Below are 13863 nucleotides of genomic sequence, written 5' to 3' on the forward strand. Positions count from 1 at the left end.
CACACAATTTGAACTGTATAAGACCCGCAGTATCCTCCGGTTTTATCAAAGGGGGGGGGGGGTTACCAGTCTTGTAGAGTAAGTTTTCCCATTTAAAATCTTTCCTCCCGGAAAATTTGCTCTAGAGTAGGATTTCCCCTGCAGAAAAATTACTCTAGAGTAGGATTTCCCCAAGGAAATCCCACATCAGATTCAATTTTCCGGGGGAGGGGGGATCCTACTCTGTGTAGTAGTTATAGAGTGCGATTTCCCCCAGAGCCAATTTTCCCCCAATAAAATATTATGGCTGTACTTGTATTATGAGGGGGAAGGGGGCGACACATTGTCACGTGTCCCTTCTTCAAAATGGTGACCAGATGTATTGATTGATTGATTGTATGTAGTTTTACGTCCCATTTGAGAATTTTTTACTCATTTAGAGACGTCACCATATACCAGTGAAAGGCTTCAAATTTAAACCTTTACTCGGCACTCAGGGCCATTGAGCAGTGAGGGTTCTTTATTCATTCTAATGAGATACTAACTCCAACTATTCTTTAGTTCATTGGATTCAAACAACACACAAGTAGTAAAAGGTATAGATGAATTACTTTCTTTGAAAACAAACTGAATCTTTAAACTTTAGATAGCTTTGATATACTGCACATTAAAAATATGTAACAAATACAAGTACCACTTCGCCATTAGAGGTGTTGAGGCTTCGAATTTGGGGAATTTTTCATTTCTTTTGAAAGCTTTCTATTCGGGTTGAGACTCCATGATTGATTGGAAAAACATGCTGAGAAAATTCTTACTACAATTGAACTGTATATAAGTCAAAAACATTCATTTTTCATTTAAAAGTCAGTGTATCATTTATCTTTTTTTTCACAAAACTTGCTGTTGTACTTTATATTGACTCCATAACGAGGGCAGAAATCCTACTCTGAGCAAGAAAGAGGAGGAAATTTGGCTCTGGTGGGAGATTTCCCCTTAGGGGGAAATCCTACTCTAGGGTACAATCTCTGGGGGTAAATATGGCTACGGGGGAAATCCTACTCTAAAACACTGGTAAAATATCTCACCAGTAAAAAAAAAAAAAAAAGCATGAAAAAAAAAATCACACCTTCACACAGTCAAATAACACATATGACGTCAAGATACCAGTTGGGGGGGGGGGGGGGCCTTGAATTTTTTTTCATTAAAGGGTGCGACTGCAACGCTTAATGCTATACTAGTGTATATCATTAAGCGGCAATTTAGCATTAGCAGTTGAGAATGTCAACTATCAATGCAATAATTTATGGCATTGCAATTGCAACGCTTAGTGATATTTGTATCATCAAGTGACCTTATATCATTATAGGTTGCTATGGGCCATTGACTGCATGGTCATGCAACTCCTTAGTGAATATTGAGAATTTTTCATCCTATATAATGCATGCAAAATGTAGTTATGGTTACCATACAGTAAAAAAATGAAAGAAAAAGTGAGCAAACTCACATACCCCATGCTCCCCCAAAACTCGACAATGCAACACGTAATGAATGGCACAGTGCATTTTAAAAACACAGTATAATTCAAAAAGGGGCATTACTTGCAAAAAATCATCATATCAAAACTTCTTGCATATAAGGACTTTCAAATCTTTGTATGTTACAAATTTAATTGGGCTGAAGTTTCTAGATAAATAATGGAATAAAAATTTCTTGGTAATATACAAATCTATACAATATGTCTGAAATACCTACAAAATTTCAGGATTTTCAGTGCAGGAGTTATGCTGACAAACTGTTATTTAAATTCCTCAGTGATTTCGATTTGTTATTGAGTGTAAGTCCATGTCCAACACATGACAATTTACATATTTAAATAATTGATGGAAACAAAATTTTGATGTAGTCATATGAATTTGTTTATATACTGTACTTATGAAATTATTTAAGGCAAAGCAACAATTTGAGAGGGGTGGGGGTGGGGGGTTGAGAACTTTCCAAGATTTTGTGTGTGTGTGTGTGTGTGTGTTAAATCATTAATATTTTTACCTCAAAATCAATAGGGGTCTTTTAAGGTCATAAAGTATTTCACATAAAATTTCATTACAAAAGCTGATTCCAGTGGATTTCCTTATTACCTTGCTAGAAAGTTTCTTCAATAATAGGCAAAACTCCTATGGCAAAAATAATGGAATTGGAATTTCCTGGTAATATGCACATCTACACACTGTGTACTAAATATCTGCAAAGTTTAACCAAATTCTGTCTAGTGGTTTAAGAGGAGTTGCACTAACAAACTGTTCATCTCTATATTCAAGATATGGCCAAAAATCTAAGTTGAAAAGTTCCGAAATTCCCAGAAAAGTAAAGGAATTGGAATTTCCTGGTAATATGCACATCTACACATCATGTCCTAAATATCTGCAAAGTTTGAAGAAATTCTGTGCAACGGTTTAAGAGGAGTTGCGCTGACAAACTGTTCATCTCTCCATTCAAGATATGACAAAAAAATCTAAGTTGAAAAGTGCCGAAATTCCCAGAAAAATAAAGGTATCAGAATTTCCTTGTAATATGCACATCTACACATTGTGTCCTAAATAACTGCAAAGTTTGATGAAATTCTGTGCAGCGGTTTAGAGGAGTTGAGCTGACAAACTGTTCATCTCTATATTCAAGATATGGCCAAAAATCTAAGTTGAAAAGTGCCGAAATTCCCAGAAAAATAAAGGAATCGGAATTTCCTTGTAATATGCACATCTACACATTGTGTCCTAAATAACTGCAAAGTGTGATGAAATCCTGTGCAGCAGTTTATGAGGAGTTGCGCTGACAAAAAAAACAGGTTGACGGACTGGCTGACTGACTGACACACAGACTGATGGAGGGGTAAAAAACATTCCATTTTGTATGCCTTCCGGCATTCTCAAGTTGACATTGAATTTCTATTCTTAGTTTATCACGACAGAGCCTACTTCACAGCCGAGTGATTTTCTAAAGAAAATTCACCCGGCTATTGTCTTGTTCCATATAAAAGCCCCTGTGCCTTTCAAACGCGTTCTCTTTTTATTCTTAGGCGACAGAGCTGGTAGGTGGTCATTCGACTCGAATGACCATTTTTATTTCACGCCACGCACGTGGTTTGATTTTTTCATGATTTGTACCCGACGCGGGTTGTTGAATTTCAAGTACTACTTGCATTAAAAGTAAATTTACTCACTTCATACATTCGTTTATTCCAGATTTATACTGCATTAGACTTCGTTATCTGAGTTTCTGAGTTGAACCTTTTTTGAACATAATGTCGGACGAGGAACCTTCGACTTCGAAGGGTCGTTCATTACATACTGATGACATAATGCAATTATTTGCCTCCGACGATGAGGGCAGTTTTTCGGGGTTCGAATTAGATAAAAATAACAACAACTTGGCTGATGAATTATTAGACCAAGCATCTCAAAACTTGTCAACTTTGCCCCAATGCTCAAATAAACTAACTGGAAGTGCGAAAGGCACGAGAAAACATAAACCGGGGCAGTCTAAAACCAGAAAAACCCAAAAAGCAAAGAGTAAATAAAGAAACTCTTTGGCAAAATAAAATGGACGAAGTCCTGAATCATGTATTAGAAACGGCTAATTTGGCAATAAGAAAAATAAATGAGAGTTCACAAGAGGTTATTACTAATAGAAATGAAAACCAATGTACTATCAATGACCAAAGCAAGTCAAACTCAAATTCAAATGATCAAAATGACCAAAGTATGTCAAATTTTTCAAATGACCAAAGCATGTCAAACGAAATTAAGTCTCACCATATTTTTTCTGATAATGAACAACAGGATTTAGAAAATGACAATGAAATTGATGATTTTTTGACTGAACTACCAAAAATTTTTGAAGATGATGAAAAGTTTGGCAAGGAAACAAATGAAAACATTGCAAAAATGGTGCAATCCATAGTTAAGAAAAAATCTGATGTTAAGTCTATTATCAAAGAGTTGAAAATTCCTTCAAATTGTAAGGACCAGTCACCCCCAGCTGTAAATTCAGAAATTTGGCACTTTTTAGACAGAAACATAAAAACTAAAGATTTAGGTTTGCAAACTGTTCAGAAACTTTTGGGTCATGGAATTGTTCCAATTGTTAGAATGGCTGATGAATTAAAAAATAAGTTGCCAGATTCAAAAAAGTTGAAAAAATGTATTTCAGATTCTCTAACGGTGCTTCTGAATGCCTTCTTTGAAATCTCAGTTAATAGAAGGCTCTTAATGAAACCCTTTATTGACAAAAGATACCATCAATTATGCAATCGCAATGAAAAAATTGGGGATAACAAGTTATTTGATGATGTGGTGAAAAGACTTAAAGATATAAATGATACACAAAAAATAAATAGGAATTATTTCTCAAAAAACTTTCGAGGAAGTCGAGGTAACAACAGGATAATGGCAAACCCTCAATCCAGAGGGAGATACAGAACAGGAGAGTTCAATTACACAGACCAGAACAAGAACTTTGTTCGGGGATCAAGAGGCAGGAGAAATCTGCGCAGAGGTTACTACAATTAGAGGTAACTAAATTCAAGGCAGGCAGCCTAAAAAATTTTGTAGATAAATGGAAACATATAACAGATGATGATTGGATATTAGAGACTATTTCTGGGTATAAAATAGAATTTGAACAAGAACCTGTTCAAAACTGTATTCCAAATACTCCAAATTTTAACAATACAGAGTGTGCATTGATTGATGATGAGGTTGAAAAAATAATAAGCATGGGTGCAATTGAAAAATCTCAACATGAGGATAATGAGTTTATTTCAAATATTTTTCTCGTAAAGAAAAAGAATGGAAAATTCAGACCTGTTATTAATCTGAAAAAATTGAATAATTTTGTTGAATATCATCATTTTAAAATGGAAACTTTACAACATGTTGCAGAATTGCTTAAACGAGATGCATATTTTACTTCGGTTGACTTGGAAAATGCATATTTTTCAATCCCAATTCATCATACTTAGAGAAAATATCTCAAATTTATTTGGAGAGGTACATTATATGAATTTACTTGTCTTCCTTTTGGCTTATCAAGTGCTCCAAGAGTTTTTACAAAAATAATGAAACCAGTATTTTCATACTTGAGGAGTATGGGAATTTGTTGTTTTTATTATATAGATGATTCATTGAATCAGGACTTGGATATAAACAAGTGTAGATCAAATGCAGAGCTTTTAATAAAAACACTAAAGGATTTAGGATTTCATATCAATTCTGAAAAATCGTTGCTTTTTCCTTCCCGACAAATTCAGTATTTGGGATTTATAATAGATTCAGTGAGTTTCAAGTTTTTGTTACCTGATGAAAAAATTGAAAGGTTTTACATCTATCTTCTGATATTCTGAGAAAAGATCAAGTTTCAATCAGAGAAGTTACAGCTTTGATTGGTTTTTATAATTCTGCAAGTACAGCAATACAACTGGGCCCATTGTATCATAGATATTTAGACAGGGACAAATGTACAGCGTTAAAAAATAATTTTCAGAATTAAGATAGAAAAATGATTATTTCTGAAGAATCAAAAAGCGAGATAAACTGGTGGATTAAAAATTTAAAAGATTACAATGGTAAAACAATAAGACCAAGTGCTCCTCAGATATATATTGAGTCTGATGCATCATTAATTGGCTGGGGAGCAATACTTAAAGATGGAAATTTCACACAAAATTCCACACAAGGCAGATGGGATGCTAGAAAGAGTTTGTTACATATAAATAAGCTTAAGCTGAGAGCAATCTATTTTTCCCTGCTTGCCCTTTGTAAATTTTACAATGATTGTCATATCTGTGTGAAATCGGATAGCGCAACAGCAGTGGCTTATATAAATAGAAATGGGGGATCTGTTTTGTCACTTTTAGAAGAGACAAAGAATATATGGAATTGGTGTTTCAGTAAAAACATATTTATATCAGCAGTGCACATTCCGGGAAAAAATAATAAAATCCCTGACTACTTGTCACGAGAGTTTAATGATTGTACTGAGTGGATGTTAAATGCAGATGTATTTGAAAAATTATGTAGAAGATTTTTTAAACCTAAAATTGATCTGTTTGCATCTAGACTGAATACACAAATACCTGATAATTATGTATCTTGGTTTCCCGATCCAAATGCAGTTGAATTTGATGCATTTTCTTTATCATGGAATAATATAATTGATCCATATATTTTTTCACCTTTCAGTCAGATGGCAAAAGTATTGCAGAAAATAGAGGACAAACAGGTAAAAAGAGTGTTATTAGTATGTCCATTATGGACAACTCAAACATGGTTCCCCAGGTTGCTTGCGGCTTTAATAGACTTTCCAGTCAAGCTACTATTTCAGAAAGATTTGCTAACTCTAGCACACAACAACTCTCTGCATCCAATGAACAAGAGAAAGTTATTTCTGATAGGTTGTTGTGTATCCAGAGATATCTCCAAAAGAAAGGAGTTTCAAAGGAAGCTTCAAAAATCATTGCAAAATCGTGGAGAAACTCCGCTGCTAAACAGTATCAATATCCATGGAAAGCTTGGATGCATTGGTGTAGTAAACAATATGTTGATCCAATTGCACCAAATGAAGTAAACATTGTTAATTATTTGACAACTCTTTGTTTAGAAAATAAATCTTATAGTTGCATCAATACACATAAATGTGCTATTTCACAAACTTTAGCATCTCTTGGAAACTCTAAATTTCTAGATAATGCTTTCATCGCTAGATTTATGAAAGGAATATTTAATTTAAGACCACCCATTCCAAAATACAGATCATTCTGGGATGTGCAAAAAGTCTTAAGTTTTTTAGCAACACAATTTCCATTAAATAAATTAAAATTAGAAATGCTGACTTATAAGACTACTGCACGATTAGCTTTGACATCAGCTCAAAGATCTCAGACTCTGAGTTTAATGAATGTTGATAGTATGAATATTACAGAAAACTTCGTAAGTTTTTCTATTCAGGATTTGCAGAAAACATAAAATTTGGAAATTGGAATTCTTTGATAAAAATAGATGCATTTCATGATAAGACCATTTGTCCTGTGTTTACATTAAAACACTATTTAGAGAAAACAAAAGAAAAAAGGAAATCTTCTAAACTGTTAGTTTCTTTTAAAACATTTCAACAAGTAACATCGAGTTCGATAGCAAGATGGCTAAAAAGAGTGTTGGAACTATCTGGTATAGATACTTCTATATTTCAAGCACATTCTTTCAGAGGAGCATCATGCTCGACAGCTTACCTGTCCGGAGTCACCTTGAAGGACATATTATCAACAGCAAACTGGTCTTCGGCTTCTACATTCCAATGGTTTTACAACAGAAATATTCAGGATCAAAATCAGTTTTCCTCAGCTGTATTATCTCGGAAGGATGCCTAGCATTGAGGGACTATGAGTGCGATATGGTCAAAGATGGACGTTATAGTTAATAATGATTTGATTTTTCATTGTGATGAATTTTACAAGTCTAATTTTTGTGAAAGGAAGTACTTGATGACAATGAACATGATGAAATTTTTTTTACAATAAATATTGATTCTGTTTTTCTCTTTCCTATTTTTCATAAAAATACTTAAGTTCAGATTTTATATCCTATTGGTATTATCTGTGGAATTATGAATGATTTAGAAGATTACAATTTTCCTTGTGTATTACAGTATGTGAATTTTTAACATTTATTGAGAGGCTTTAAAGAATTCAATGTCAACTTGAGAATGCCAGAAGGCATACGAAATAGAATGTCCCCCTTATCCAAGCATCTCCGATGTGCAGGATAAGGGTCATTCTATAAGGAAGCCTGACGGCTGTGAGAGTTGACCTTCCTATCCCTATTTTATGAATATTATATACTTATGTCTATAATAACATAGATAATCTACATCCATTGCATAATTTCCTGACCCTGATTATCTCTCAATAAATGTCAAATTTTCTGTTAAGCTGTAAAAAGAGAACGTGTTCGAAAGGCACAGGGGCTTTTATATGAAACAAGACAATAGCCGGGTGAATTTTCTTTAGAAAATCACTCGGCTGTGAAGTAGGCTCTGTCGTGATAAACTAAGAATAGAAATTCAATGTCAACTCTCGAAGCTGTCAGGCTTCCTTATAGAATGACCCTTATCCTGCACATCGGAGATGCTTGGATAAGGGGGACATTATACCTCACGCAACTTGTTGCGTTGGGTATAAAAATATCTGGACACTGCTGGTTCTAATATATAAATTGTGGGAATTTAGGCAACATTTCTGAATAGACAGTCGTACTTTAATTAATTGAATTAAATGAAAAGAAACTCAGAGCTTAAATATGCAATAGGCAATATTCTGGAATTCACAACATCTGAATAGCACTTTTCATTTTATATTCCAATTATTTACTCTACAGCATATGTGGCAACAAGATACATTGTAATGTTTTTGTGTCAATTTAGTTTTCGGCCCTACCCTCGGGGGTCATGATTTGAACAATTTAGAATCTATACTAACCCAGAATGCTTCCACTTAAGTGTCAGTTTTTCTGGCTCATTGGTTCTTCAGAAAAAGATTTTTAAAGATTTTTACTACATACAGGTGACTCTCGATGGATCGAACTCCGATCTCTCGAAGTTCTCGATCTCTCGAAGTGAACCTCCGGTCCCGTTTTTTCCCTCTATATAATTAACCAAATTTACTTCCGATCTCTCGAACTTCCAATCTCGAAGTTCTCTATCTCTCGAACCAAGACCTGGCTCCCGTTACACATATTTCATTGTTTTTTACTCTCTATCTCTCGAAGTTTTGATTGCGTGTGTGTACACGCCAATCAAGCGTAAAATTAATGCAGCTTGGCCTTACCTGGATAACAGTGAAAGCCTGGGGCTGGCGTGGAGATGTTAATTGGGTGTTTACATAGATGACACTATACCTGTGAGCCTCCGATTGTTGATATAAATTAGTAATTGGTTATAATTGGTAAATTTATTTTGACTGGACAGCGAGACGAAAATTTTTAGAAAATAATTTAAGAGGCGTGTCAATAATTTTCCATAGATTATGAAGTTTTATTAGAGTATACATAATCCCAGCATGACAAACATTGCACAAGAAATCCTATCTCAAGAATTAAATACCGATTTATTACGAGAAATCTGGTAAAGGACCCGATCAAGCCCGGGGGGTAGCCACACCGACGATTGCTATTCAGGTTTTATGTAATCATGAAATGAGAACAAATAAATATTGAAACTTAAAGAGATCGTTTTATTTATTCAAAATACGATCATTGTTGTTGAAATCAAGTGAATTACCTGTAAAATACGAATGAAAACGTGCAATGATATTATCAACATATACTTCCGGTATTTATAATAGTTGAACAATGATGATCGGAACTGAAAATTCCGGATTTTATTCACTTTCTATCTCTCGAACCCCTCGATCTCTCGAACTTTTCTTACGATCCCTTGAACTTCGAGAGATCGAGAGTCACCTGTATTTCAATGTAAAACTTGGATTCCCTTTGTGGCCCCACCCTTCCCCTGGGGGCCATGGTTTGAACAATTTAGGATCTTCACTACCCCAGGAGGCTTCCACATAAGTTTTACCATTTCTGGCCCAGTAATTCTTGAGAATAATTTGATAGATTTTCCCTATATATTTCAATGTAAAACTTTGATTCCCCCTTGTGGCCCCAACCTAGCCCCAGGGCCGTGATTTGAATAATTTAGAATCTACACTACTTCAGGAAGCTTCCATATGTTTCAGCTTTTCTGGCCCAGTGGTCTTGAGAAGATTTTTAATGACCCCACCCTATTGATTATCTACCTTTGGTATGGGGCTTGGTCCTTCATTTTTACAATTTAAACTCCCCTTCACCCAAGGATGCTTTGTACCAACTATGGTTTAAACTGGCCCAGTGGTTCTTGAGAAGAAGTTGAAAATGTGAAAAGTTTACAGACGGACAACAGGTGATCAGAAAAGCTCATTTGAGTTTTCAGCTCAAGTGAGCTAAAAAGTGGGCTTCATATTGTAGTGGCTTTGGCACAGACAACAATTCACCAATTCATGAATACCATTAAAAAATCATTTATAAATACAATATATGGCGCTGACGTGTGTAGGGCTAATTCATGATAATGCCAACCATTCAATACCTAGTGACGGCACTTTAATTTTGAATATTTTGAATATGAACATGTACAGTAATACTGCGCACAAGTTCATCGAGTATGACCTTGCTGTACTAATAGAGCATGTATGACATCACTGACTTGTTAAATGTGCAGTGTAGGGAAACAGAGGAGTGGATCATTCTATTCCATAATTTGTTAATTAATGTTTACAAGAATGTTAAAACTTTTTTTATATTTTTATATATGGTGAAGTAAAACAAAATTGTCAAAAATTTATATAAGTACTGATGGTTTAAATTATGTTTTGCACTTAAAGTTTAACTAAGTCATGTGACCATGAGGGTTTTAAAATGATATTGATCGAAGTAATAAACAAGAATAAAGTTAGAAATCCTGAAAAGAAATAGGAACCATTATCCTACAGAAAGTGTAGTATATGTACCTCATGAGCTTGATTTTCATTGACTTTCTGAAGATGCTTTATTATAGCTTCACATTCAGCCAGGGTGGGAGGTCTAACTTGGTTACTAAATGGATTCAGATTACCAGCAGCTATCTGCTCAGCTAAAGCTCCTCCCCCTTGAGAAACTTGCTGCTGCAACATCTCAATACGAGATTGTCTGAAAATTTCAAAAAGAAATACAGAATATTAAATCAGAATACTCTCAATCTTTAAAATTCAGGGGTCTGTAAAAAATATACAAAGGATAGAGGGGTTCAATGTATCAAAAGGGAAAAGAAATTTGGATTTTCAGATCCAATCCTTTTGGTTCTTTTAATACTTGTTATCAAAAAGTATTTATTGAGAATGTTCAGGCACATTTTGATTTTCGTCCACATATTAATGGTTATTCACTTGATTTCATCCACAAAGATTGTATCTCTATCAAATATGAAAAAAAAACCTTTCTATTCAATAGTTTTTTTGTAGAGTTGTCAAATCAGATAATTTTTAGTAGCCGTTTACTCATTTATTTTGATTAATGATCGAGTACCCAGTAACTAATAATTGTATTTTTTTTTTTATTACACCAGAGTTAACATCCATGCTGGCAATAGATATTCAATAGTTACTAGCTGTAATGTATGTAATTTTTAAAATTTTCTATATTTTTATTATTTTTTAAATATTAACCCTTTGTGTGCTGACTTGTTTTAAGTGAGTGGTAGCCTCAGTACCGAGTTGTTTTGGAATACTGACAAAATTGTCACATTGGTGTACTTGAATGTAAATATCTTACAATTTTGACAACCAATTTGCATGAAATTTGGCAAATATGAAGGAAATATTGTGTTTTTGAATTGATAAATTTAAAAAAAAAAAAAATCTTATACTTGACATTGCCATTGTAACAAAATTTTCAAAAATATGCAAAAACAATTATTCTTGAAGTTTTTTTTTAAATGTACAATGTTCAGAAAAAATGTTGCTTTGATAAAAAAAAATAAATCATTTGTTTCAAAACTGAATTTTAAATTTAAATATTTTATAGAGAGAGAGAGAGAGAGAGAGAGAGAGAGAGAGAGAGATTAGTTGATAATTCAATGTCATAATATGTTGTGGAAAGTCATTGTGTAGATATCTGAATAAGAAATAGGTTTAAGTGAATACTGAATTACACTTAATACAACTTTTTCAGTTAATATCCAAAAAGAGCATAATTATAGCATTCCAGTTAGCCTGTAGATCCAAATCCAGTGATTTTTTTAGCAGTATACTGGCAACCTAAAAAATTTGATCACTAGTTAAGAAATATGCAGTCTTCAGGGTTAGGAAATCTTGGTTCAAATTTGGTACATCGATAATGAAATTGTATCTTTTAGCCCCAATTATACTCTATTATTCTTAAATCTGTAAAAATCTTATTGTGCTTTTACAGAGAAGAATGCATTTCTCCAATATTGCTTGTATAGTTAATATTCTTCAACTTTTTTTTCACCATACTTAATACTCCCTACTATTTTAGAAAATGGGCATTTATTTTGGAAGTTTTATTCCTAGCTGGCAACAATGATTGCTAACATAACAACTAGAATTTATTTTGAAGATTATTTAAGCACCCTTTAACAGTCATTTATAATATCTTCAACTTTATAAATATCCTGAAATTACTTTGTTGTAGTCACTGATGAATATCAGTTTTGATACATTTCAATAGTTTTCAGTGCATTAATGCTCAAGCGATAAGTAATATTATTAGAAAGAATTGAATGTGCTCCTATTTTTTTTTCATTTTGATCTGTCCTTGAAGAGCTATCTCCCTTTGTCTTGATTCAATAAAAATATATATCTACCGGTACTTGTTTAAAAAAAAATATTTTTTCACCAGGGCATTTGTTTGTAATCTTAGTAACTATTTAAATTTTTATATTTAAAAATTAGCTTATCTTTAGAGACCTTGATCATTGCAATCTTTTCTCTTTTTTTTGTTGTTGATCAATACATGTAACTGCTCAGGTATTTGTATTTTTGAAAATTTCTCTTGGTATTATAAATATTCTCTTGGTAAATCCTAGCTTTTCTACTCTACAATGCTTTATATGAATGCAAGGCAGAGTATTCTTTATGAGACTGATATTTAGTGAAATAGAATCATGTATGGAACATCTTAAAACAGGGATGTTGTAGAGATGATCGATACATGCATGAATAAATGGGCAAGGGAGTCAGATCCTTAGACAATGAAGTACAGTGTCAATGAGAGATGGAATGCAATTCTTGAGAGTTCTTGGGCCTTATATACTTGTAAACTACAGGACATATGATGTATTGATAGGTGAAAATAAAATTTGAGTTTGAGAAGAACAATTCCACCTATCACCCAGCCTTCATAGTGTTTTCATGATGTACATGCAACCAAACTATTCACAAACTCCTCATTCTACAGACTCTGCATGATCTCCTTACTATTCCTACAATAAATGATAATATATAAACACTTAGTTTTGTCCATCAGTATTAGACCTCCTTAAGTGAAGTTGACAACCTTATGCATGAAGTGTGGCCATGTGCCAAAAATTTAATACCCTGGTAGGTAATTATCCACTTGCAACAGAGTTCGTGGGGATATAGTAACGTGCTTGCGTGTGTGGGGTGGGCGTGAATTAGTTTGTCCTTGTGTTCGTAAGGGAAGTGTCCTTGTGTGTGTAATGGAAGTGATGTAATTTGCATTGGGATGGAGTTGAATGCTGTTTTGATTTATAGATATACTCGTTTGTGAGGGGATGCTCCTCTTTGCGGTGCCCTTTTTGGGATATATGTTCTGCATCCTTTTCAAGGTAAAGGGGTATTTCCATGGACAAAGATGACAATTCATTTCAATTTTAATCTATAGACCTCAATCACATTTATTTAATCTGTGATAAGGTTCACTTATCTAATTCATGCTGAGTACAATTTCACAGCTTTGTGTGTTGGGGGAGGGGCTCTGTTTTTGGTAAAAAAAAAAAAAAGTGGGGGGAAGGCAAGCAGGCTTGGAATTAAAATTACCATGCTTTATTTGTGGCAAAAGTCTATTTTACATAAAAAGGGGATGTCACTTTGGTACTATGGCTTGACATGGTAAGATGCTATTAAGAATAAATAAGGATACATGCTTCTTGAGTTGTTCACTTAGTATTATAAATTAAGACCCATGCAACTACAATACTAAGTAAATGTTTTGAAGTATTCCAACTCCAAGACACCAAAGATCCTTTTTAACAGTCTTGGGTTTTGAAATACATTTAGTGACT

The 13863-nt window shown here is 33.7% G+C and overlaps 1 protein-coding gene and 1 long non-coding RNA gene across 3 annotated transcripts in view; one reads left to right on the top strand and one right to left on the bottom strand.

Annotated features, from left to right (window-relative positions):
• The window catches only part of LOC133206083 (coiled-coil domain-containing protein 74A-like), a 214685-nt gene that overhangs the window by 49229 nt on the left and 151593 nt on the right, over positions 1 to 13863 (bottom strand). For both annotated transcript variants that reach the window (XM_061342014.1, XM_061342013.1), the window contains one exon: positions 10571 to 10748. In XM_061342014.1, the coding sequence (XP_061197998.1) occupies positions 10571 to 10748 (178 nt within the window). The remainder of the gene's footprint in view (positions 1 to 10570; positions 10749 to 13863) is intronic.
• Positions 13211 to 13863, top strand: part of LOC133206085 (uncharacterized) — a 51442-nt gene continuing 50789 nt past the window's right edge. The window contains exon 1 of the long non-coding RNA XR_009723696.1: positions 13211 to 13407. This is a non-coding gene — a long non-coding RNA (uncharacterized LOC133206085). The remainder of the gene's footprint in view (positions 13408 to 13863) is intronic.

The sequence above is a fragment of the Saccostrea echinata genome, unplaced genomic scaffold (genome assembly GCF_033153115.1).
Source record: "Saccostrea echinata isolate AGI-Se365-2 ecotype Australia unplaced genomic scaffold, CSIRO_AGI_Sech_v1 ptg000054l, whole genome shotgun sequence".
Taxonomy (NCBI): Eukaryota; Metazoa; Mollusca; class Bivalvia; order Ostreida; family Ostreidae; genus Saccostrea; species Saccostrea echinata.